The sequence below is a fragment of the Natrix helvetica genome (genome assembly GCF_964273705.1).
Source record: "Natrix helvetica genome assembly, chromosome: 3".
NCBI lineage: Eukaryota > Metazoa > Chordata > Lepidosauria > Squamata > Natricidae > Natrix > Natrix helvetica.
Window position 1 is genome coordinate 120,862,276 of NC_138549.1, and position 21,510 is coordinate 120,883,785.

A 21,510-nucleotide genomic window follows, 5' to 3' on the forward strand; every position below is an offset into this window, starting at 1 on the left:
TTCAATATTTTATGTTATTTTATTTTGTTACAAATCATTGAGGTATCTTTCAGAATGAAAGTTCAAACCCCCCCAATACCCATGAAATTTCATGGATGGCCTTCTTTTTCTCTCCATTTCCTCACAAAACATTGTTTTAAGATCAGATTGGAAAAGTTGTCCCGTGTATATCGCAATACTGTTCCTTTTTCAATGCCTTATATATGCTTTACATTAGATTAATAGAGTGAGTAGTGGTAAAGAGAGCAAGAAAAGGCTTCATTATAAATTAGAGACAGGAGGGCAGACTGCAATCAACTGCTAGCGGCTAGCCTATTCAATCAGTGGTTTATTATTATTATGGTTGCCACAAGGCCAGCCAGCTATTTAGATTGGATTTGTCATTTTTATCCAACTATGTTAGAATAAATAATTCTATCTTTCAGATAAAACACACAGCCATGTTTTAAATTCCTCAAATGTTCTGGACATGGTGAAATATGCTTAATTTGAAGAGAAGAATACAACAAGAATTTGATAGCACTTTTCTAATATTATCTGTTAGAGGGCAGCAAATTTTTGACTCGGTTGCCATAAAAAGGGTATATTTTTAATTGCATATTAGAAACAAATTGTTCTATTAAGAATAGGTAAAAATGAAACAAATGATTTAGAAAATTGATGGTCAGAGCCTGAGCAACCTAAAAAGTGCTCATGTTCTGAATATTTTGGCATTATGCCAGAATTTTGACTATATACTTTACAGGTATTTCTCTATTTATGGCGCATGCATGTATTCTACATAGAATAATTACTATTCAGTTAGGCATCTCAACCAATCGCTCTAAAGGCACACAACAAATACAGATCACATTGGGAATCTTTTTCATCCTTTCCAGTATGTAACCACAACCTAACAGAGAAAATATATAACATAGACAATAGTTTGGCAAGAAAAACACTTGCAAATTTTTGACAAGACCATTTTTTGTTGTTTGCCCACCATATATTTAGGTTTAAAAGTTAGAAGACACCACGTACTGACAAGTCCGTGTATGTGAATATATGTAAAGCTTGTCATACACTATACCAAATACAAAAGTTCTAAAGCAGTCAATTAATCCCTGGAAAATAGACAGTTCAGTGACATAGTGTTTAAGGCAATTATACTTAGGCTCTAGATTGAGCATAGATCAAAGCAAAACTATAAATGCGCATAAAGGCCATAGTCCTTCAAAGTGAACTCTCAAAATATTTTATTAGAACAATGCTAACAATCACTAAGAGAGTAAAAATATGCAATATCCTGTTACTAGAAGAGTAAAATGCCTGAGAAAGTAAGCAGAATTGGTAAACATGGATGCCCAGAATTCAGTAATGAGCTATTGGTAACTCCACTTTCAATAGAAATGTTTTATTTTTCCAGGACAGGGAAGATAGACATCATGAGCATCTCAGTTACACATCATTAACCACCATTTGCTACACTGAATTTGTAAGAAATGCTATGCTTCAACTTTCAAAAACCCAAAGGCAGCAAAAGCAGTGCCCCTTCATTGTTACTAGCTTGTGTCATGCCCAAGATGCAGCCTCAGGACAGTGAGTCAGTCATCTAGGATGGCTGTGGATTCAATATAATGGGTGTATCTGCACCTGTTGTCTGGTCAGCTGTTATACAGCTCTCTTCTATGTTGAGTATAGAAATAATGGCAAATGTAGCACAACTGTATTTATTTCAAATACAGAAGCCCGCATATTTTAAGTCAGAAAGTGGCTTGCAGAATTTGCATGACCAATGGCATGCAACAATCATATACTTTTTAAAGAATATTTGCTGCCAAAGGAACAGCATGTGCCAGATACTTCTTTCTGTTTATAGCATCAATTTACAAAGTATTGTTCAATATTTGTACAAATGTCAGATCTTCAATTCGTATCAAATGGTAACACAGTATCGTGACACTGATTTTTATCAATTGAGGACCTTGGACAAATATTTGCAAAGGTAGCAAGTAATATGTAAGATTCAGAAGAAAGAATCAAAGATATAAACAAGATGAAAGACACGCATATCTAACTACATTTGTAGGTTCAGTGTTTTAGAAAAAAATATAGAACTCTTGAAATGAATGATTATGTAAACACACAATTAGCTACGTAAAAGCTATTAGTCTAGGTATGGACTAATTTGTTGATAGAAGCACACATAATGTTTGACTACCAGAGAAACTCATTCTAAAAAGATAGTCAAACAATTTTATTTTTGGTTTATAGTAATCTTGTTCTTTTTTTAAAAAAAAAAGGACACTACAGGGCCAGTAGGAGACTACATATCGTAGTTTCAATGCCAAAATGCCACAGAATTTCCTAAAAACTATCACTGTGGTGAAGAAGTACCAGTAATAAAAATTCAGGAAGAAAATGAAGTTTACAAAAAATACAAAGGACACCTGCTTAATATGAAGGTCCCACACCTAACGAAGCACCAGTATTAGTAATATTAAGATTTCTTCTCCCTTTGCTGATAAAAGAAGAAGTGGAAATAAGAGAAAGTCCAAGACCAAACAAGGTCTGATGTAATAGATTTATATCAGAAAAAATAATCATCCTTCCATACTCTGGCATCCCCCATCTTCCTAAAAGCTATCCCCTCTCCCTATTTAAGTTAAGGTCTAGGGAAACAGAGATTGAAGGATTGAAGGGTGGGAATAGCTTGAGAATAGCTGATATTCTCAAGAGCAAGTTGTTTCTAATGAAAAAGATGGAGAAAAGGAAAAGGTAAATTTATTATACTACACTTAATTTCTGGCAGTCTTCTCCTCTACCTAAGAGACATCTAGAGATGCTAAAAGCTTCCTTAAGAATTCCCATAGCAACATTGGGTGATTAGGGTGGCTCATGTCACCATCAAATGATGTTGCTAATTGCAGCCAAACAGGAGTTAAATTTGAGATATGAACAAGTATATATTAGTCGACTGATAGTCAATTCCAAAAATGAAGAATTAACAATTTCCATTACAGAGGATTTAAAGGCAATTACGAGACACAAAGATTCTGAACAATATAATAAGTTATATTTTTTAAAACATCCATCGGAGTTCTGCATGTTTTTCAGCCAGCAAGTATTCCATACCAGCAAGTATTCCACTAAAGCTACTTCTGGATGGTCAATATTTGTGTGCAATTTATGGATAGCAAAACCAGCTCACATTGGCAATGATCATCCTTTGTGGTTCAAAATGACCAATGAGGACTTTCTCTTATTTCAATTTGTTGTTTTTTTTAAAAAAAAAACACCTTTCCCATATTAGCCATGCAAGGCTGAACAAGACACCCGTGTGCAAACAGTATCTTAAGTTGTAATCAATTATATTTAATGGAAGCAAAAATATGTTTAGAATATATATATACTCTGTAATACAAAATGAGAAATGTAACACACACCTTCCTGCCGTCAAATGTATTAAAGGTAAAAAAAATATTTTGTTTTTATTTTATTTTGCTGCTCAGCCAAGTTACTGTTTGTACAACTATTATAGATACAAAGTAGACATATTTTCTCTCTAAAGCACTTAGATGTCCCAAGTTCTGTGGTTCTAATTATTTGGTTTTCTCTAGGTGCTTATTCAACTCTACTGGCTTCATTTTTTAAAAAAAAAATGGTAAAAGACATTTTGCCATACGTCCTAAGATAGGTGACTAATGTGAAAATGTACAGTAGCGTATACTTATACAAAATCTAAATATAGAAGAGTTTTGTTGTAATTATGAACAGTCTGTGTATCTATGACCACAAGAGGATCAATAATTGCAGCTGGAGAAAAGCCTCCCATTTCAGTCACAAAGGGAAGCCAATATGACTGCTGAGCAGTAGCAAAAATGGCAGAGAAGACACATTTCCTGCACGGGATGAGCAAAGGGACTGCATGTTCTTGATTTGGAGAGGGAGGGGGGAAGATGACTTCAATGGGGGTGGGGTTTCCTTATTGCTTATCAACAGCCCCTTGTTCAGCAGAACTTTCCTTGTTGGTGGTCTGTGCATGCCAAGGGGTTTCTTTAAAAACAAACCAGCAATTTCCAGCCCAGAGTATAAAGTTGAAAAAACCAAACAGCTGAGGAAGAAAAAGGAGAAGTGCCGTAGTTAATACAAAGCAGTTGCTGAGCACTTATGTAAAGTCAGTTCAGTACTTTTTAACGCCCTCTTCTTCAGATTTTCACAATGATTAAAGAACAGAAAAACAACAAACTTCTGCTGGTTTACACATGTTCATGTGTAAATTGTGTACTGCAGTAGCAATACTTTCTCATATTATGTTTGTGGGATCCAAAGTCATATAGGAACATAATTTTGAAATTGGCCTGTCTATTACAAAATTATTCTGCCTTGACTGGATAGTCTGTCTATTTGTCTGCTCTTTATCCACTGAACAATCAAATCAGTAGTACTGTAACCTAAGTAGAAAATGATAATGAGAGAAGTGCTAAAACTCCTCATATGTGAATTTCAATAATAATGATTGTATTCAGTAGAACATAAAACCCTACCCAGTTTGGGGTCAGGGTATGTTGCTATGCAAACCTTACAATAAGCAGGTCCTCTCTTTTTCTCCTGCCTTGGAGGGTAGTAGTGTATTTTAAATTCTCCCAAGGAATATACGTATTCAGAAGGGTATTAAAAAAGTACCTCTTCCAAGTAACATTTTTATTGCTATTTTTATTAGGCATGTTTGTATTGATCGCTAAGGTTCTACAAACAATTTCTATTGCCTGACTTTTATTTTAAACACACTGCTGTTTTTCAATATTATCGTTTAAATGTTTTAAACTGTAATCTTTTAGATATACAGTTCTTATGTTTGCATGTTTATGCTGTTCTTTATTCTTCTTTGATCATTATGATTTGCCTTTCTCTTGATTAACAGCTGCTTGTTGAGCAAACTTAAACAAAAGTTTCTGTTCATAAAAATGATGGTGTTTGCTCATCCTCTTTCAATGCATAATTTCAGAGTTACTGCAGAATAAGGCTTAACAGACTACCCATTGGTTGTCGGAATGGCTTTGATTTAGTAAAAGAAATGGAATGGTACTATATTGACCATAGTGCAGCTAAAGTCCCCATCTTCTCCCTCCCAATCATTACATTACTTCCAGGCAACTCTTACCACAGAGATGTTGGCCAAACTCATAGAAGGAGTGGCCCCAGCATTGCACAATGCATTTTTGAATTGACATACTGACATGGCTGCAATAAGGCTAGAAGGCCGTGTAGCTCCTTTCACGTCTGACAGACCTTTGCCCCAAGCTGAAAATGCCACTAGCCAAAAGAAGGTAAATGAGACAGACACACAGAAGTCCTGAATGAAGGGGGAAAAGAGAGAGAAAGAGAGAGAGAGGGAGGGAGCCATGTTTAGTGTACTCCATGACGGTACCTCCCTTCTGCTATATCCCTTCATCCAAAATACTCACACCATTTATTTTAATCAGACATGTTTGTTTTTTCACACTATTTGTAAGCTAACGATAATCACTCCACTCCATAGCTGCACCTAGTCATAATATAGATTCTTTTGCTGCTGCTGCAGCTATTATTGGTTTATAAACCAATGTGGCTTATTCAACAAATCATGGATAAGCAAATCCAGGCTGAGCACATCACATGAATCAGGTAATAATACTGTTGCATAGGTTGATTCTGCTAGTACTCCAAGGTCAAGAAAAATACAAAACAAAAGAGGGCAGGACTTCCAAACTGAATGCAAGTAGTCCTCACTTAACAACCACAATTGGGACTGAAATCTCAGACATTGAGTTAAGCAGTTGTTAAGCAAATCATTGTTAGATCGGGTAACGGAAAGGCACACTAGGCTAAAGGCAACAACAGCTCTTTACTTACTTACAACAAGTAAGAACAATCCAGCGAAGGTTGAGTCTGACAGCAGCCCTTTTATAGGGAGCTGTCAGACCCTTCGACCAATGAGATTAAACCTCTGTTCCCGCCAGAAGGGAGGACCTTGGTGGAAACCACTAAAGTTGTAGCAACTATCTAACAACCATCACATGACATAAAGGTCTGGTTTTGTCTGGGGACCAAATCGGGGAGTTCCACACTGGAAGGGATTGATGGCAGACTCTACATCTCCCCTCCCCCTTGTTCTCTGTTTCCCACTCCTCCACCTTTTTGGTTATCATATTAATGTTTTATTCTTGTTGTGTTCCTTTGCCATTGTTTATTTCATAGTTCTATTATTTTACTTCTATTCTGTCTGAACTCCTTTCCTTTTTATTATTGTACACCACCCCGAGTAACCCCATAGTGAGATAGGCAGCAAATAATAAACAAATAAATAAAATGACTGCTTCATTCAACAATTTTGGCACTCCCAGTTGCAGTAATTAAGCATTCTTTTGGTTGTTCAGTGGTCAAAGTTCTAGTTAAGGATCATGGGGTTCCTTGGGGCTGGGGAAGCCCCTGGGAGATCCATTATAGGTTCTGCACAAGTGTCTCTGCACTCAGGAGCTGAAGATCCTCCCTATTGAAATCTAAGCAGGATTTTCAGCCTTTGAGCAGAGAGATATTCATATGCGACCTGCACCAAGCCTCCTGGGCCCTTTCTCCTGCCTTCCTGAGGCACCCACACCCCTTGCCTTACTGTGCTTCCTCTCTAATCAGCACCTGAAAATCCTGCCTGGATTTTGGCTCTCCTCTTGTCTTTGGGGGCTGGACGTAAGAGCTCTTTGCTAAAGGATTTCAGCTCCATGCAAGCAGGCATGAAGGATTTCAACTCCATGCAGGCAGATATGAAGGATTTCAGCTCCATGCAAGCAGGCTCTTTCAGCTAGTCCCCAGAAGGGAGAGGGCATTTTGGCAGGCGGCAGTAACTTGAAACCTTTCCTGCTGTCTTCCCCATTGAAGATGGCAAATGGTGAACACATTATTGCATAGCCCTTGGCAACTGTGAACGTAAATGTGAATAGGTTGCCAAACAACCAGACTGCAATTATGTGACTGTTACTGTGTGCGTGTGTGTGTGTGTGTGTGTGTGTGTGTGTGTGTGTGTGGTGATGTTTTGCAATGAGGCCAATGTTAATTTGATCCCTGGTTAAACAAGGACTACCTGAAAACATATATAGTGGAGTTTTTTTACCCTTTTTTCAGATTTCATATTCAGAAAAAAAGCATGTTTTTAATGGAGTTTGCTTTAAATTAATTGCATTTGCATAGAACTGGTTCTGTGAAGCAGGACTTGAAATCTAAAGAGCTTGAAAACCAAACTTGAGTTCTTACCACAAAAGGTAGCTTCTTATTCTCCTTATAGAGGGAGTGAAATCGTAGATATACTGCAAGAGCTGCCATACTATATAGAAAAGCAAAAACTCCCAAGGTCACGAAGAATTCAGCTGGTGCAGAAAAGTCTCCCATGAGATGCAGCACTCTTTTAGCAGTTGATCCTTCGGTACACTCTGGCATGTCAAATGGGATTTTATACAACCTGGTCAAATTGAAAATGAAAGCAAGAGAAACAGCTTAAATGTAATTTGAGTACTTAGTACAGAAGAATTAGGCTACAGGATATCTCTAGATCTCTAACATCTAGAGATCTGCATGGGGGAAATATATATTTGCCTCGTTCCCACCTTTGTTAAAATATATTTTGCAGGTTTTAAACATTTTTCTTAGAGACAAAAATGAAAAGTCCAGAGCAGCATTTTAAAAAAAAAACAACCTCCTGAACAAGAGAGTTTGGCTCCAGATTTTATGAGGCAGCCTCATATTCTATCCAGTCCTGTTTATTGTATATCCATCTAAGACTTTATGACAAATCCAGTTTTCTTGCCAATAACAACACTAATAAAATCATTTGAAAAATTCTCTCAAACCCTATCACCAATTTTAATGTGAATTAAAAAGTAGCTAAACCTTCTTTGAAAAAAATTATCAGAATTAGTGAGTTGAAGAGATGATACTTTAAATTTTTCAATTTATATATGGAGAAACCCCTTTGGAGTAAGTAATGTTATGTAAACATATGTTTAAAAAATATATTTAAAAAGTCAAAAAAATAAAGGTATAAGTTAAGAAAAAATACAGCTAAATCTAGTTTCCCAGTGCATCTTTATAACTTTCTGTATTTGCAAGCTCTCCTCGCTTCCAACACATCCCTGTATCAAATCACGGATTGCCTTATTCTATTTCTGTATTATTTTTAGCATGACTCATATTGAACACACATCTTGGAAAAAATATAAAGGAGAAGAATTTATTTGAGATTTCCCTGTTGCAAACCATAATTTATGGGTTTATTGTAATGATAGTTTAACAACCGACAATGCATATACAGAATTTCTTGCAATGAAGATACATCTATGAGAAAAGAGGTTTATATCCTTGGCAACCGTGGCTAACATAATTCTGAATTCAAGAGACAAAAGGGCCTCAAAGGATGGGGAGTGAGGAATCTATTCCACCTATATACAATTCATTGAGATACTGTGATTTGTTTTGAACTGTCACTGCGAGTACCACAACAACCCTTCCAATGTGTTCCCCTTTCTTGTCAAAGGCATTTTAAAATACTTCACAGACATGCCTCTATTTATAGCTATCAGATGTTGGCAGAGAGAGAAAGATGCACACAGATATAACCATGTTAGATCTTTTATGCACTGATTTAATTCCAACTTAGCTCTTGTTTCTGTTCATCCAAAAGCCTTATGGTAGCATCTACACGAAATGTAGAATGTTTTCGTAGTGCTGATTTGTGCTCCAGAAAAATATAACCTTTTATCTGATCTTACATACCAAAAAGAAGTTAAGGATATTATGCATACTCCAATGCTGTCTCTTGTTTTGGGCAGTGGCATTGATCATCAAAGCCACCAAATCTTAGATCACTAAGATTTAGATAAAGAACTTTGCTGTTGTTAGTTGTGAAGTCGCGTCCAACACATCACGACCCCATGGACAACATTCCTCCAGGTCTTTCTGTCCTCTACCATCCTCTGGAGTCCATTTAAGCTCACGCCTACTGCTTCGGTGACTCCATCCAAGCACCACATTCTCTGTTGTCCCCTTCTTCTTTTGCCCTCAATCTTTCCCAGCATTAGGCTCTTCTCCAGTGAGTCCTTCCTTCTCATTAGGTGGCCAAAGTATTTGAGTTTCATCTTCAGGATCTGGACTTCTAAAGAGCAGCTAGGGTTGATCTGTTTATATGACCCTCAATAAATGACAGCTGTATCAGGTCAGCTGCTGCTTTTACGTTTGTAACAAAAAGAATCATTTTCCTCTCAAAGCAAATCAGAGTTTTCAAAATGCTTTATTGTATTTCTGGCTACACTGCAGTTTCCTACACAATTAGTAACATGCTATAGCAATGCTCATCTGGAAGTGAAGGGAAAGGAGAAAGGGAAACAGCAATTCAGGACTGCTGTCCCATAATCGTTATTTTAATTTAATTCAGGTGATACAACTTTGTTACACTCTGATTTGCCAGTATTAATCCACAGATGGATGTGCATGAAGTGCATAAATTCAATTGACATCTGCTTAAACTCCTCAATGAAAATTGCTCTCGGGAAGTGGTGCTCTCAAAGTTTTAGATGATATTATTTTTATCCAGCTCTCCACCCTCATATAATTTGAAATATGATTTAATATATTTGAAACCACAGTGGGGGTGTGGTGGAAAGGAACGAAACTACTCCTAAACAACATGCTGAAATACAAGTGCAAGGCAGCTGGGCTCTCCACCTGCCATTCTTCGTGATAATGCCAATCTGGAAGCGAGGTGCCCAGCTGGAAACAGAGTTCTCACCTCCTCCTGTCTCTAATCAAGATATTTCAGACATGAGCCCTTTTTAAATAGATGCAGTGGTGTAAGCTGGTGGCAACGCTTGTCTTAGTAGGACTCTAGTGAGGATAAACTCCTATTGGAGATTCTGGTGTCTTGGGAGAGGGGAGGGTTCATTTCTAGCTGTCAGAACTGAACAGACATATCCCCAAACAAAATAATAGATGGCAGACTTCTAGATATTATGGCCCAGAAAATAATACACTTGGGTTAACTTCTTCAACTACAAGGTTTTCTGGAAATCACAGCTTCTCCTTTTCCTGCAGTTCAATGCATTTTCTAATTCACTGTTAGTATTATGTAACAAGAATTTTCTCATGTGGGAATAGTTCAATATATGGGATGTAGCTTATTTATACTATATAAGTCATTGAATCTTTTTTTCAACCATCAAACATCCAATAGCCACTGTATCTGAACAGAGGATCAGAATTGGTTTCTATTGTGGCATGCATGCACTAGTTTCTTGAATGAATTACATTTTCCTTCACAAACAGTCTCCAAATCTCTGAACAACTGGAAAAAAAAAGAAAAGGGATTCAGAGCTCTATAAAATCTGCCCTGTGCAAACAAGGCACAGTGGGCCTTGGTTCCCGAGTAGTAATACTCTATGTTGCATGACAAATCACTTTGAAAACTAAAAGAATTCTCAAAAGTGATCTTAGAAATTGGAGGCATTAAAAAAAAAAACCCAAAAGGATTTTTTCTTAGCATATCCAAACTAACATGCTTAAATGAGATTTCTGAATGTAACATCATGCAGAGCAATGTCCAGCCATTGTTGTAATAATGATACAAATCATTCACTGCTTAATTCAATTTATTTTGAATCAGTAGTTAAGAGATTTAAGGCAATTCCAGAGGAATGGTTTGAAAAATAGCCTGCAATATTGAGCAATTCTACTTAAAGAATTACTTGTCACTGAAAAAGGTTTAAGGATATCTTCATAAAAAGAACTCTAAGAAATATAAATTAACCATTTCCCCTTTATCAGAGACTATTACCAACAGTACAATATAATACAATACAATAGCAGAGTTGGAAGGGACCATGGAGGTCTTCTAGTCCAACCCCCTGCCTAGGCAGGAAACCCTATACTGTTCCAGACAAATGGCTATCCAACATCTTCTTAAAGACTTCCAGTGTTGGGGCATTCACAACTTCTGAAGGCAAACTGTTCCACTGATTAATTGTTCTAACTGTCAGGAAGTTTTTCCTCCATTCTAAGTTGCTTCTCTCCTTGATTAGTTTCCACCCATTGTTTCTTGTTCTACCCTCAGGTGCCTTGGAAAATAGTTTGACTCCCTCTTCTTTGTGGCAACCCCTGAGATATTGGAACATTGCTATCATGTCTCACCTAGTCCTTCTTTTCATTAAACTAGACATACCCAGTTCCTGCAACTGTTCTTCATATGTTTTAGTCTCCAGTCCCCTAATCCTCTTTGTTGCTCTTCTCTGCACTCTTTCTAGAGTCTCCACATCTTTTTTACATCGTGGTGACCAAAACTGAATGCAGTATTCCAAGTGTTGCCTTACCAAGGCCTTATAAAGTGGTATTAACACTTCACGTGATCTTGATTAGTGTTTAGTTTCACATTATATCTTCTATATCTGTACTCACTCAGCTTTTCATTTACCTGAAAGGATATCCAAACTGCACAGTAATAGCAGTTGTCTCCTTGGGAAGCTTGGTGCATTTCACAGTAGCTCCTGTTTCTGCACTAAAAGAACCACAGGTTCCAAAGGCAAAAATGGCAAAGAGCTGAAGAAAAAGGGGAGAAGAGTTTAGGATTAAATCTGTTAACAATCAAGAGGGGTGGGGGAAACTTATCTAAACAAGACAACATATTTACCAACTCCTGTGAACAATCCCAAGACAGCAGAAATTGCATACAACTACCAAGGTTTATAAAAAGTGTTTTAATAAAACCACTTCAATCATCAATGCACATCAACCATTGAAGAAACAATTTGCAAGCAATATACACATTTGATCTTTTTTTTTTAAGCTGCATGTTTTCTTGGATAGATTTTAAAAAATCTTGATTGAAAGAAAGGAAGAGGGGGCGGTCTAGAAATTTAATAAATTATTAATTATTATAAATAGCTTTTGGGAAGCCAACATTACAAAAAAAATATCCAGGTTTATACTCAACTTTTATAAGAGAAGAAGCATCAAATTAGTTTTTAAAAAGCAAGATGTCTTGCTTTTTTGCAGGATAGAAAGCAGTATTAGAATCCTTAGATGTAACTGATAGCTTTAAAAAAAGCATCTTTCAGAAAAATAACTGAAATAATGCCATCAGCTTCAATAGAAAGCTAAATGGTTTGACTAAAGTCTGCCCCTAAATATGGGACAAAAAACAATTATGCCACATATATCAAAAATATTTTGTTTCAATATAAACAAAATATTTAGCCCGGAGCTACATAAAATCAATCCCCACCCAAAAAATGAAAAGTGAAATCCATAGTATAAGAATGTGCTTGAAGCTGATAGACTTATTCATATTGAACACACCATTCCATTCAGAGATACACATGACATATCGTGACTTTTTTCTCCTTCACTAAGCTGGGCATGGGCGTGGCCAGTGTGTGACGCATCTGGCCGGTGGGCCACGAGTTTGACATCCCTGCTGTAGGAAGTCAAGACTAATAGGTATATAAAAGCGGATGCTAGTGTTGGAAGAGACCAAAATCAAATTTCAGTCTGCTCTTGCTACATATAGTCTTATGATCATATCAGCATTGCCTAGAATGATTATCTCCCTTTGCATAAGTTAGAGAATACAAGAAGTTTCAGCTAATGAAAATTGTCGGTTTTGATTTATATGACCATATATGACGACGCATTGGATATCAAGAAAAGTTAAATCAAGAGGATTTTTCAAGCACTGTGGTAGATCAGATAAAAGTCAATGGGGGGGGGGAGGATTTGGCAGTTGAACAAAAACCTGTTTCATTTACCCATTAGGCTCAACTCTCTCACACATATGCACATATACCAATATGGATCATGCAAGACGTGGTAAGACATCCTTGGTGGGTTCAACTTCGTAACAACAAAGCAACAACAAAAGAGTCTAAATCAGATACTGGTCCCTGTTTTGGAAGACCCCTTGGCTGAGACTAACAACCAGCCAAAACAGGACTAACCAAAATCCAACTATTCAGCTATTATAATGTATGGCTGCACTGTACTCCTTATGGGTTTCCATAAGCTCAGCTAGGAAAACCAATGAAAGCTAGCAGATGTGCTGCTTAAATACCATTATGAGTGGAGAACTTCAGAATTAGTTGTGCCTACGTATATACGTGCAGGGAAATGCGAGTGATACAAGAAAGATGGTAAAAGAAAGGAGTAAAAGAAAGGCTTTGTCATGATGTTTAGCATCAACTAAAAGTAACAGTTGCAACAAAATTATATTTATAATATAACATAATATAAAAAGCTACTGTATCTGCCAGGCTCTCATTTTTTCCTAACCTAATAAACCAGGTAGAGATAGTCCTTGACTTACAACCACAATTGAGCTCAAAATCTATGTGGCTAAGTGAGGCAGTTGTTAAGTGAGTGCTGGTCATTTTACAATCTTTCTTGCCACAATTGTAAAGTGATTCACTGCAGTTGTTAAGCTAGTAACCCAGTTAGTACGTGAATCTGGCTTCCCCATTGATTTGCTTGGCAGGAGGTTGAAAAAGGTGACCACATAACCCCTAGGACACTGCAAACATCATAAATACGAATCAATTGCCAAGCGTCTGAATGTTGATCACATGGGGATGCTGCGATGGTCGTGAGTTGTAACTTCCAATGGTCACCAACTCTTGGAAAGACTACCTGTATCTTGATTTAATAAAGCTTATCCAGAAATGTTCACTGGCAGCCAATACTGACTTTGCTTTCATGAGCTCCAATACTTCACGAAATCTGTAATTACTATCTGCAATTCCAGATTTCAGATAACAGATAATGACAGCACTCAACACTACTTCTGCACCAGGGGAAAAATCAGGCTCAAACTCTCAGCAGAACAGACTTGTCCCACAGCAACAATTTAAGGGCTGATTTCTAAGAATTTAGAGCCAACTCTATGTTTTCTATCAGCAGTATATAGAAAAAAGAGAACTAGCATGGTTCTCAAATATTTTGCTAGATGTGAAACATATAATTGAGAAAAAGATTCTATACAGAAAAGAAAATGCTGTATTCAGAAAATATTATCCGTACCCCTGCAAGCAGTTTGTACAGCCACATGTTATGAAAAATACCTCTGTGTACTCAAGAAAACATGAAAAATCTGGTCTTGGATCTTCAGTAGTTAACGCTTCCCAAGCTAAGACATTATCATTGAATACAATGAACAGATCTGGTAGGACAAAGGAATCTTTTCAAGATACAGTCACTATGACTTTTACTAAGGAGCCTTTGTCATTAGAACTTTCTTGCTTTTTTAAACATATGCTAATTTTAGCCTATGTTCTAAAATGGAAGCTTCTTGAGAAGATTGATATAATGTCTTATCACAATGCAAAAAAAGTGTAAAGAGATCTGAAAATGCTTAGTGACTCTAAAGACCTTGTCAGGCAGAAACACATAATAAAAAAAAATACGAAGTGTCAATTGCAGACTATGAAAGAACACACATTTGAAACATGAAAGGCGGCACACACAGCTTACTTATATTGCATATCTAAGAAGAAGAATGTCTTGATGTATTATGGAAGGCCACTTGTGCCATTCGTCATTAGACTTTAGAGCTACATTATTTTCACGATCCAGTGCTTTAACCAATCACTCAATGCACAAAATTGCCATGACTAGAATCTTCATATAGCAATGCAAATATCGCTGTCCTCAAGCCATGCATCATGCAAAGAAAAGTCCTTGCCATTTACCAAAGGACCCACTTGCATTATCTTGCATTACTTGAGATGTGTTTTCACAGAAGTTTAAACTCATCCATATCTGCTGCATACTTAGATAGAAGGCTGTTAGCTCAGGTTTTTTTTTCGTCTTATCACTCAGTTCCTCTCTGATTCTTTTCAGATTCTGAACACGCTTTGTGCAATTACACAAATTGGAATCATTAACTGTATGGTTTTGACCAAATGTATTCTTAACGTTTAAGTAATACCACCATTGTCTAAAGATAGAACAAATGGTGGTACAGCACGTTACTCAATAACAGTGCTATATTTGGATGTTTATAATATAAATCAGGATTTTGTAAAAAAAAAAAGAAGAAGAGGAAATTGGTTTTTCTTTTTTTAAGAAATAGAAAGTCGATTTGGGTCCTTTAATGCTCATTCAGTTTCTCCCCCCCCTCCTTAAGTTTTGCATTAAAATGGGAAGAAATCTGAAAATGTTCCTAGCGATTGAATTGAAATTGAAATGCTCCTCTCCTGTGAAAAGAGACACACAGAAATACAGCCTTGGAGTGGAGTCTCCTGGCGCTGGGTCTGTGCTGTGGACTAAATAAATCCAGAGTTTCTAATCTCCTCTTGGGAAGGCTGAGGAGAGAGGGAATTTGTGAGCTCAGGGACAAGTTAAGGCGTGGTATGTGCAGAATCAGAGCTCCAAAAAGGTTAAACCCGCCTGAGTGAAATGTGAGCGCAGCTCGCCACTCTTCCCAATACATACCCCAAGTCCATAAGACTCCTTTGCACATAGAAGGACTGCCCGAGAAGGCACTCCCCTTCAGCTCAAGCGGCTCCTGCACACAACCCAGGTCCAATTTCCCTGCCTGGTGTGGCCCCTTCCCTTGATGAAACTTCACCAAGGCAACAGTTTTAGCACATTGTCATTCTTCCCTTCCAGGTTGGGGACCAGGTTGAGGATGGGGAGGGGGGGAGTGAGAGGAGGAGAAGGCAAAAGCGGAAAAGTTGCACACTGAAAGAGCAAACTTACCCACTCCAGCACCTTAATGAATCCCAGGGGCTCCTCCAAGAGGCCCCAACGCAGCCCCCCAAACAACTGGACCTGGCAAGGAAAGCAAAAAAGAGGAGGGGGGAAAACAAGGGCAGGGATTTCAGGTCAGCCAGGAGGGAAAGGGGAGGGGGGGAAAGGAGAATTAGGAAAGGGCATCAGAAAATGAGGGACAGCCAGAGACAGAAAGAAAGAAAGACCAAGAGGCAGGAGGAAACGGCCAGCAAAAGGAGCCCTACCACCAGGTTGGCAGACTCCTTGTCCGCCGCCGTGCTCTGGGATCTGGATTCCGACATGCTCCGAGGAGAGCTGGTCAAAGGGTCGAGATCGGCTTCTTTGGCTCTCTGGCGGGTGGGCGGGGGAGTGATCCAGGCGAGGAAAGTCCCGGGTGGAGTTGGCGGCGTGAACGGCTGCTCCTTCCTCCACGGACCTTCCGCGAAAAAAACCCCGTCGAAACTCCTGTCAAACTCGGCAAAAGGAGAAGGAGGCGCGGCAACGCGACGGCCGGCGGGCGGGCTCCTAGGCGGTGCGCTCCCGCCGCCGACTCCGCCTTCCTTCGAAGGGGCGGACGGCCCAGGAGTCCGGCGTGTTTTCGCTCTCCGGTGGAAGGCAGGACGCGCTTCGCTCGCTGGGCTTTGGCGGCTAAGGATGTAAGTAAGGGGGACTGCGAAGGGAACGTCGGTCTCAAGCATTTTAGTGCTGGGGGTGGGGGGCGCAGAGCTTGGCCAATGCAGTAAGGGGGTAGGTGGGCAAAGGGCGTTGTTTTCTTTCTTTTTATTCAAGTAAATGCATCTTAAGTTTGAAGGGATGCGGGCTTCTAAGCGAGCATTTGGCACATTTCGACGCTGCTTGAAAAAAATTAAAGTACAATCCTTGCAAACACAGATTGGATGATGGGAAAATGCCTTTCTTCCATTGAATATAAAATAGGAGCGCTTGTGCTTTTCTGCCAGGGGTGGAGGAGCGCGTATTTAATTTTATTATATTGTGTCCCACCCCAGAAACCGGGAGATCGGATTGTAAACGATTGAGCTTGGGTGAATTGGATGAATATTTTACATTGGATTGCAGATAGTTTCTATCGTAGAAACAGAAGCAGGAACAATACAGGAGGTCCTAATTTTGGGACTGCCTTGTTTAGTGACTGTTCACAGTTGTGATGGTAATGAAAAAGTAGCTTTATGACCAATCCTCGCATTTGCAACTTTTGCAATTCTGTAAAGCAAAGGAAAGGGCTAGGGTTAGGTTAGGTAAGATCATAAGAACATTTTCATTTAGTGATTGTTTTGCTTAATGACCACATTGCCAGTCACAATTTATAGTTGCCAAATGCAAATACTTGAATGCTGAAACTGTGGGACATGTTTTGGAGAGAAGATGCTTTGTGAAAAGTGTTCCCTTTGATTGCAAGGCATCTCATGGTTCTCATCAACAGAATTTCACTTTGAGCCTGGTGCCCCATACCTTATCTCTCTTATGATATACAGTATGTATAACTGAAATGAATCAGGAGATGTGTACATAGAAGAAACCATTAGACCTTTACAGGACATGATTTAGTCTGCAGTAGAGCTCTCTAAACTTGATCAATCACAAACTAAGCACCCCTTAAGAATATTACAGATTCATTCTGACTAGCAAAACAATTTATGAAGGCAAATATCTGCAAAGGAATTACGGTTGAGGTTTAGATATGGATAGTGAGTGATGTCTTGGCATTTGGTAAAACTTACTTTACATTCAGCCGAGGCAATCGTATTAATGTGGATATTATTACTTTTTTAACCCCAAATCCTGTTGAAGTTAATAGCAAAATCATTTTTTTTGCTCCAGATCCAGAGCTGATGTAGATGGTGCTTTAGAAGAATACAGGATACGCATGCTTCTTCCCTTTGTTATCCCCACTCCCATCCTATCCACAGTTCCTTCACTTTGTAACCTTTTTACTGACAGTGGATGGAATGTTTTTCTGGCATATCAGAGATATTCTGTGGGCTCCATAATAATCCTGATAGGGATGTTTCTTTTCAATCTATATAGTTTTCAGCTGGCTCTTGAGATTGCACTTCAGACCTTTTGGCAACTAGCTTCATAATGTCATGAAATCCAACACTTAGCAAAGATTTTAAAATTGTTCCCCAAAACAAAGCAATTTCCTAAAGGTCAGCAGTGGCTCCAAATTATAATCTTCCGTCAAGGAGAAGGTTTCCATTAGGAATGCCTTTGTTAAAAGTTAGTCCACAGGAAATTAATATTCAAAGGATAATCCTGTCTCAATAAGCAAGATAAATTCAGAGCCCATAAAATACTGGACCTTGTCCATTCGGGCTTTAAACATTAAAACTTGAATTATGTCTGGAAGCTTATTTTTAGCTCATAATATTTACACATGTTATATGCTAAGAGTGTCCTATGCCAGTTAAAAGTCACTTGCTATGTTTTAAACCAGATACATTTCCTAACACTTCAGTTACAATGTCATATGCAGGTCTGATATGCAATGATATATTTGTGCAATTATTAAGTCCAGAAGAAATATTTCCTTTTTTTAAAAAAAAAAAAAGTCTTCGTATTTTCTTTAATTTTGTGCTTAATGTAATGCATGAGCAAAGCTAACGTAGAGTTCGCGGTGCTTTCAGAACTTGGTTGTTTGCTTGCAGGTGTTTCATTACCCAAATGCTTGCACTGATAATATTATCTAGTTGGGTAATGAAATATTTGCAAATTAGCAACCAAGCTCTGAGAGCACCAAGAACCTCACAGTTCAATCCTGAGCTATACCTATTTTCTTCTATTGAAATCATTAAAACTATTAAAACCAATATACCATATTTGAGGTCTACGTGATTGGCTATTATTTTTATTTTTCCAGATATCTCGAAACTGACTAGTAGTGTACTTTTTGGGGTCTCTTTTCTTCTCATATGCTGCTTTAAATTATTTATTTTACAGTACTGACGCTAGCGATAGTATTTTAGCTTGGTTATTTTTAAGTTATTGTTAGCTATTCTGGGAATGCACCCCAAGAGTAAAATATAAATGCTCTAATTACAATACACAACATAGCATGTGGGCCCCACACAACAGAGGTTATTTTCACACATACTAATCACAGTTAAACTACAATATAAATTGTATGAGATTAAAATATTAAGATGGTGGGAATTAGCTCCACCCATTTTCACATCTGGAAGGATACCTGCATGCTTTCTCTAGTTATCCATATGTGGATAATGGATAATACACCACACATATGGCTTCAAATGCAGTTTCAGAAATCATACACCTGGTCCTCATTGCTAGAAGTTATCATTCAGCTGGGGGATTCAGGGACATCCAAGTTTATTCCTTAGCCAAGAAAGGTATCAGTACTTCTGTGATAGTTCTCTTTTGCTTGATTTTGTTCTTCGGCTTTGAATAACCATTCAGATAGATAAGAGATTATGAAGTACTGCCTCTATCCCAGGTGATAGAATGATGGTTATTAATGTGATACAATTTTCTAGGTAAAATAATTTAAATGAAAGTAGAATACATAAGTATATAGGTTTCCAATGTGCATTTGATCTTCTGTTTGGCTGATACAATGATATCTGTAGATTAAGAAAAGCATCTGTTTCCAGCAAGTATTCATAGTTTTGTTTATTTTATCTAAAAACTAATTTTTGATAATAAATTGATATTCACAAAGTATTTGGGGAGAATAAAATTGCATTTTACTATAAAACTTAAATTATAATGTCTAGATATGCAAGTATAAATTGCAAGCAATTAATGTTTACATTCCCACAATATCTTTGCAAATTTATTCACAGTAATGTTTTGAATCCATTCATTAAAAGAAAAAAATGTATTTAATTGCCTGACCAAAACATTTGTCTAAGAAGAAAACAATGTCTAGAATGCTTTTTAAAAGTCCATGTTTTAGCAACATTATTCATCTTTGTAGAGCTTGGTAGATTTTGCAAACTATACCACAATACACCAATTTTTTTAAAATACTGGCAGATAAAATTACCAGTTCTGTTTTGTCATTTATTATAATACTCACCAGGCCTATTTCCAAATGATGTTATTTCTTCCATATTGCTAGCTTATGTCATCCTTTAAAAGAATAGCAATTTCAAAGCAGAATTTCGCAGCTAAAAACGAAGCTCGAGAGCCTGTTTTCACTGGCAGAGCACTCAGGCCACCACAGGCGCCCTAGACATGATGTTGAGCTGGCCATGCCCATCCTGGTCATGCCCACCCCAGCCCTCCACAACCCTGATGCGGCCCTCAATAAAATCAAGTTTGACACCCCTACTCTATAGCTTTTCCTGAATATTCGTGGGCAGATTTAACCACACACGTACTTATCCTGACTCAATGGGCTTTGTTTAGTAATAGATGAATATAGGTTAGTATTTCAGACATTAATGAAAATTTATTAGCAATTTTCCATTAAATATGGAGCTGGTTTTGATATACACAGTGTCAAACCATCAACAACTCTATGTTTGTCGAAGGAGAATTGTTTTGTTAAGTTAGTAGTTAGCTAAAAATAGTGCCATAGTTAAATTCTCCATCATTCTTTTAACAGAATACAGAATTTTATGAGCACATTAACAATTTTAGCGCCGACTTCCGGTTCCGGCGGCCGACGGCGACGGGCAAGCCTTGCTTGCCCCCCGCATCCCCGGTGGGCTTCCCACTCCTTGGGGGACACAGGACGCCCTGTAGAGGTGTCCTGCCGGAGGGGCGGCACTGCGGGGGATCCCTGGATCAGCGGCAGCTGGTGGGGGGCTCCCCACCTCGCTCCAGGCACCGGGGAGCATGATGGGGAGACGCTCCGGCATCTTCACTGTGATGCCGATCGGAGAAAAAGAGAATAGAAGGATGCGGCTGCTGTGCGGTGAGGCGTGAACTTCCTCCATTCCTTTTAACAACTTTGATAACTTTAACAAAAAAGTCAGCTGTTTAAACTTTACTTTCGGCGTGAATCGGAGAGGCGCGGCTGGAGGGAGGGGGATTCCCCCCCTCCCTTGGACAGGCGGCTGGAAACGATTTAGCTCTTAGCCTCAGGGAAAGGAGGGGGAGGGGGAGAGCCAACCAATGATGTCACGCCCCTACTAAGTGAATTTTCGGACTTAAACCTTAAAACAATGATGATCTGGAAACTTTGAACATTGAACTTTGAAAACTTTATTTGTTGCCTCTAAACCCGAAGCTGGCAGGGCAAGATGGCACACTTCCGTTGTCTTTATGAAATGTGAAATCTGACTCCACCTTTAAAACTTCAGGCTTCCGGTCTTTGTCTCCGTGCTACTCAGACAAATCTCTTGTGGATTGCTGTTTTTTGAACTCCCTGGAGTGGAAATTTTTGCTCTATTGCCAGGGCCAGTGGAAACAAAAACTCTCTTCTGCCTGGACCTTCTGTCTCTTGGACTCTCCTAGCTGCCTTGCCTTTCTGACTGACCATTCTCTATACTGACTGAACTTTTTATGGTATAAAGAATGCCACCTAAAAAACCACCTCCTGGAAAGCCTGGCTTTGTTGCCTCTGCCCCGACATCTGCAACCTCCAGTCCTAGTACACAATCAACAATAACAGCTTTGATGCAACCTAAATCCCTGGAGATGGAGTTTCAACAAATGTTTCAGCAACTTCTACAGGGACAAGAGGAAATAAAGAAACAACTGCAGGAGATGAAAGAATAAATTAAAGAGAACCAGGCCAAAATTAATAAGAACTCACAGAGATTGGAC

The 21,510-nt window shown here is 38.4% G+C and overlaps 1 protein-coding gene across 1 annotated transcript; it reads right to left on the reverse strand.

Annotated features, from left to right (window-relative positions):
- On the reverse strand, positions 1–16,258 carry SYPL2 (synaptophysin like 2). Its single transcript, XM_081947774.1, has 6 exons — positions 16,002–16,258; positions 15,745–15,816; positions 11,468–11,592; positions 7,267–7,471; positions 5,144–5,335; positions 1–4,093 (listed from the first exon to the last, which is right to left on the reverse strand). Exons 1-6 carry the CDS (start codon positions 16,056–16,058, stop codon positions 3,965–3,967), a joined length of 780 nt encoding a protein of 259 aa, XP_081803900.1. The 5' UTR covers positions 16,059–16,258; the 3' UTR covers positions 1–3,964.
- Positions 16,259–21,510: the final 5,252 nt, after the last annotated feature.

Excerpts from the sequence above, each read along its gene's own strand:
- SYPL2 (XM_081947774.1), bottom strand. The coding sequence starts at position 16,058 with ATGTCGGAATCCAGATCCCAGAGCACGGCGGCGGACAAGGAGTCTGCC. Across the intron at positions 15,817-16,001 it reads AGGAGTCTGCCAACCTGGTG|GTCCAGTTGTTTGGGGGGCT; the intron begins GTAGGGCTCCTT and ends TTTCCTTGCCAG. Across the intron at positions 7,472-11,467 it reads CAGTTTGGATATCCTTTCAG|GTTGTATAAAATCCCATTTG; the intron begins GTAAATGAAAAG and ends CAATTTGACCAG.